Below are 5,638 nucleotides of genomic sequence, written 5' to 3'. Positions count from 1 at the left end.
TATTTTCGTCATCACTAGTGTAGCGCAAGAGTATATTGCAAAAAGCAAGAAGTTATATGTTTTTTACATAGATCTTAAAGCTGCTTTCGATACAATACAAAAAAACGTACTATTTTACAAACTTAGCCAGCTGGGTCTTTCAACAAAAATTTTGAAAATACTGCAAAGTCTATACTGGAACAATGAGTCAAGAGTATGGGACGAAAGATGTACTGCGAGATGGTTCCAAACTTGTACCGGAGTGAGGCAAGGTTGTGTCTTAAGTCCTATATTGTTTGCACTGTTCGTTGATGATTTAAGTAAATTTCTGTTTGGTGGTGTTACGATTGCCAACATGTGGCTAAAAGTACTATTATATGCTGATGATATTGTGTTGTTTGCAGATTCTCCAATAATGTTACAAAATATGATAGATGAATTAAATAGATATTGCAACTTATGGGGACTATCTATAAATACAGACAAATCAAAAGTGATGATATTTAAGAAATGTTGGCAACTCTGCCAAGATGACAGATGACAGATAAAGAAGAATTAATATTTTAATTCTGTCAGTTATTTGGAACTTGTGAAATAATAATAACTTGGAGTTTTTTGAATAAATAAATATCTAAATTATACAGATATAACAGTGGCGACGAGGATATTTTTTTTTGGAATTACATTGAAAAATATATGTACACAAAAAAAAAAATGAATCCACAAGAATTCAAGTTATTTTTCCAAGAAATGCAAAACCAACGTGCGAAAGACACCGAAGCAATGCGTGAACTTTTCAAAGAGTGTTTGCAAATGAAAGCAGTTCCGAAAACAGAAAATCCGGAGCAAACAATGGAGATTTTAGCATCGAGTCTAACGGAATTTGTTTATGATCCAGAAAATAACGTAACTTTTGAAACGTGGTATACGAGGTATGAAGATTTGTTCTTAGTAGATGGTAGCAAACTTGATGACGCAGCGAAAGTCAGGCTTCTATTAAGAAAACTCAGCACAAATGTGCATAATAAATATATGGACTTTATTTTGCCTAAGCATCCACGTGAATATAATTTCACTACAACAGTGGAGAAATTAAAACAACTGTTTGGACTCCAAAAGTCACAATTCAGCTTACGCTATAGCTGCTTACAGTTAACCAAATCACCAGATACCGACTATACTACGTACGCAGCCGAGGTTAATAAACAATGTGAAAATTTTAAATTGAATAGCCTGTCACTGGACCAGTTCAAATGTTTAATGTTCGTATTGGGGCTGAAATCGGAAGCAGACTTCGAAATAAGAACCCGAATATTGACCAAACTGGACACAGAAGCTGATACCATCAACTTGGAAAAACTTACAAACGAGTGTCAGCGTATTATTAATTTAAAATCCGACACAGCGCTGGTAGAAAATAAATCACGTGAAAATCAGGTGAATCGAGTACAAGCAAATAAGCTTAAGAACAATCACAAACCGAAAACACCATGCTGGTTTTGTGGAGCAATGCATTATGTGCGTGACTGCCCATACAAAAATTATAAATGCGAAGACTGTCACAACATAGGCCATAAAAAAGGTTATTGCAAAGCGAAAAATTTATCAAAATCAAAATGCAATAGCAACAACAAAAATAATAGCAATGGTAAAGCAAAAACATTTTCACAGCCACGATCCAACAGTATATACACAACGAACAGCATCACAGCTTCACAGCGTAAATTTGTCCACGTTAAAATCAACAATGTGCAAATCAAATTGCAATTTGATACTGCATCGGACATAACTATCATTTCAAAATTTAATTTCGACAAATTAAATATTTTAAATACAATGGAAGTACAACCAGAATCTGCTAAAAGTGCAACTGGAAACTTACCATTGTACGCAAAATTTACATGTGATGTGCAGTTAAAAGACACAATTAGAACACTTACGTGCTTCGTTACAACGATCGATTTGAACGTATTCGGATTGGACTGGATAACTGCTTTTCAACTTAGCGATATGACGCTTAACGCTATTTGCAGCCAAATTTCAACAACAAAACAGGCAAGTAATGTTTCAATAAAGTCGTCAAATTGCAAATTTCTTCCGGAAAAATTATTTCCAGAACTTTTCGATAATGCTATGGGTCTTTGTAATAAAACTAAGGCACATTTAATTATTAAACCAAACTGTCAACCTGTTTTTCGACCTAAGCGCCCGGTAGCATACGCAGTTCAACATTTGGTTGAAGAAGAAATCAAGCGACTTCAAGATCTCGACATTATCGCACCCATCAATTACTCTGACTGGGCCGCACCAATCGTAGTTATCAAAAAGCCAAATGGTAGCATTCGTATTTGCGCTGATTTCTCAACTGGTCTTAACGACGCGCTTGAATCTTACAAGTATCCACTACCGCTTCCAGAGGATATTTTTGCAAAAATTAGCAATGCAACAGTATTTAGTCATATAGACCTTTCGGACGCTTTTCTCCAAATCGAAGTTGATAGCAAATCGCAAGAACTTCTCACAATAAACACGCATCTAGGTTTATTCAAATACAAGCGTATGGTTTTTGGCGTCAAAACTTTTCCGGCAATTTTCCAACAAATTATGGATAAAATGCTTGCGGGCTTAGATTGCGCAGCAGCTTACATTGACGATATCTTTGTCTCAGGTAGAAACCAACAAGAGCATGACAACAACTTACATGAAGTTCTACAACGTATTTATCAATACGGGTTTAAACTCAAGATCGCAAAATGCAATTTTTCAGTTCCTGAAATTGCTTACTTGGGATATATTGTCAGTAAAGACGGCATTCGCCCAGATCCAAAAAACATTGAAGCAATCAAGACAATGCCTGCGCCAACCAATCAATCCGAACTTAGATCACTTTTAGGTGCTATCAATTTTTATGGAAAATTCATAAATCACATGCGCAAATACCGAGGACCATTAGACGAACTACTTCAAAACAACAAGCAGTGGCAATGGACGGAACTTCATCAACGCTGTTTGGATGGTTTCAAGCAAATTTTGTCATCAGAGTTATTATTAGCGCATTACGATCCACTAAAAAACATAGTAGTCGCTGCAGATGCATCTAACTATGGGCTCGGAGCTTGCATTTTTCATGAAGCTGACGACGGTTCAATGAAAGTAATATGTCATGCGTCCAGATCACTAACGCCCACAGAAAAGCAATATAGCCAAATAGAAAAAGAAGCTCTTGCGCTTATTTTCGCGGTTACGAAATTTCACAGAATGGTTTTTGGGAGAAGATTCAAACTTCAAACAGATCATAAGCCTCTTCTAGCTATATTTGGTGATAAAACGGGAATTAAGGTGCATCAAGCAAATAGACTTCAACGTTGGGCAATTAAACTGATTGCATACGACTTCGAATTAAAGTTTATTTCAACTAACAGTTTTGGGTATGCAGACGTTTTATCACGACTCATACATAACACAATCAATCCTTCAGAAGACTATGTCATCGCTGCAGTAGAGTTTGAAATTGAAAGTAAACAAATTTTACATAACTCACTTGATAAGCTGCCGCTTACCAGCAAAATGATTACTTACGAAACAGCTAAGGACAAGGTTTTAGTTAAAATTCTCGAATATGTAACTGAAGGATGGCCATCAAACTGCAACAACAGTGAGTTAAAAGCTTACTTTAACCGAAAAAACGACATATGTATAGTTGACGGATGTTTAATGTTCGGACAACGCATTATTATACCTCAAATTTTCCGAAAGCGCATTCTTAAAGAAATTCACCGAGGTCATCAAGGCATAGGTCGTACTAAAGCCATCGCACGGAACTACGTTTATTGGTCAAATATCGATCACGATATTGAAGCAATGGTGAAAAGTTGTTCAAATTGTGCCGCAGCAGCTAAAATGCCCACAAAAACAACTTTACATCCTTGGCCAAAACCTTCTGATTCTTGGAACGGCATATTGATTATGCAGGACCAATAGATTCATACTACTATTTGGTCGTAATCGATGCGTTCTCAAAATGGCCAGAAATTATACAAACAAAATCTATAACAGCAACTCAAACAATTTCCAGCTTGAAAGAAATTTTCGCTAGATTTGGGTTACCGAAGACAATAGTTTCAGATAATGGTACTCAATTTGTGAGTCACCAATTTCAACAGTTTTTAGCGGAAAACGGCATTAGTCATATACGAAGCAGTCCGTACTATCCCATGTCAAATGGACAAGCCGAAAGGTTTGTGGATACTTTAAAGCGAGCACTCAAAAAGTTAAATGGGAAGGGGGTAACTGCTGAAAATCTTCAAACATTTCTACAAGTTTACCGATCAACTCCGAATAAGCAAAATGAGGACAGTAAATCGCCAGCTGAAGTTTTACTAAAAAGAAAAATCCGTATTAAACTTGACTTGATTAAACCAACGCTGGTGTCAGACCCAAATGTCAAGTTTAAAAACAAGTGCGATACACAACTCAAAATGAAAGCGCAATTTGACAAAAGGCATGGTGCAAAGCCAAAGTTTTACGAAAAACAAGAGCTCGTTTATGTCAACATATTCAAAAACAAACACTTTGAATGGACAAAAGGTAAAATAATCGAACGCATAGGTAACGTCATTTATAATGTTCGCTTACAAAATGGCAAACTTATTCGTGCACATGCCAATCAAATTCGTGACCGAAAAGATCAAGAAAATGAGTTATCTTTAGAAATATGTACTTCCGAAGATATCGCCAACGAAAAGTGTTTAGTTGATGCATTTGGCCTCTACGAAACAACAGATCAATCTTTCAACAAAGTAACCGAGATTGCAATCCCTCAAACTGAGAAGCACAATGAGGCAGTTGTTCCGTATACCCGACCAAGGCGTACTAGACATCCTATTGACCGTTATAGACCCTAGAATCACCACATTGGAGATTTAATCTCAAAAGGGGAGGTGTTGGCAACTCTGCCAAGATGACAGTTGACAGATAAAGTAACATTTACATTTTAACATTTGAATTCAGTCAGTTATTTTGAACTTGTGAAATAATAATAACTTGGAGTTTTTTTGAATAAATAAATATCTAAATTATACAGATATAACAGAATGTAATAGCAACTCTATAAGAAAGCATCGCACAGTGACTGTCTGCTCTAAGTAGCCATAGGTAATTTTTAGATCCCTTTTCTGTTCCATATGTTTATTAATGTTTAAGTTCTTACTATTAGGCTGCTTGTAAATTGAATTGAGTCATGTATGTATTGATATATGTTATATTAATCATAGTAGATTATTTAAAATATATATAATAATTGTACCTCATTTAAAATATATGTAATTATAAATATATGTATTTGTAAATTATTAATATATTAATATCGTGGATTATTAATGTATTAATATCGCAGGTTAATTTTAGATTAATCGTAAATAATCGTAAATTAATCATAGATTAATAATACAGATCAGGGCTCTCCAGAACAGACATGTTCGCGGTCCAATACAAATTACTGTATTGTAGGGTCACAGAAACAAGTACATACTTAATAAAACTTTAGTTTTATTAATTAATTAATTTTAATTTATTTTTTTTGCAATATGTCATCATAATAAAAAATATAATATTACCAAAATATATCAAGCATAATTGTGATAGATATCTATTCTTATTT

At 34.8% G+C, this 5,638-nt stretch overlaps 2 protein-coding genes across 2 annotated transcripts; both read left to right on the top strand.

Moving 5' to 3' along the window:
* Positions 1–673: 673 nt before the first annotated feature.
* On the top strand, positions 674–3,960 carry LOC119664253 (uncharacterized protein K02A2.6-like). The gene has a single exon (XM_038073787.1). It carries the CDS (start codon positions 676–678, stop codon positions 3,958–3,960), a length of 3,285 nt encoding a protein of 1,094 aa, XP_037929715.1. The 5' UTR covers positions 674–675.
* A 233-nt stretch (positions 3,961–4,193) lies between these two features.
* LOC119664246 (uncharacterized protein K02A2.6-like) lies at positions 4,194–4,883 on the top strand. The gene has a single exon (XM_038073776.1). The coding sequence runs from the start codon at positions 4,194–4,196 to the stop codon at positions 4,881–4,883; it is 690 nt and encodes a 229-aa protein (XP_037929704.1).
* The last annotated feature ends 755 nt before the right edge of the window (positions 4,884–5,638 follow it).

Source organism: Teleopsis dalmanni, chromosome 1 (assembly GCF_002237135.1).
Source record: "Teleopsis dalmanni isolate 2A chromosome 1, ASM223713v2, whole genome shotgun sequence".
Lineage (NCBI taxonomy): Eukaryota > Metazoa > Arthropoda > Insecta > Diptera > Diopsidae > Teleopsis > Teleopsis dalmanni.
The sequence above is the reverse complement of the archived record's forward strand: the minus strand, read 5'-3'. Positions and strand labels throughout refer to the sequence as shown.

Bases quoted from the DNA above. Each gene is read 5' to 3' on its own strand.
- LOC119664253 (XM_038073787.1), top strand. From the start codon at position 676: ATGTACACAAAAAAAAAAATGAATCCACAAGAATTCAAGTTATTTTTC.
- LOC119664246 (XM_038073776.1), top strand. From the start codon at position 4,194: ATGTCAAATGGACAAGCCGAAAGGTTTGTGGATACTTTAAAGCGAGCA.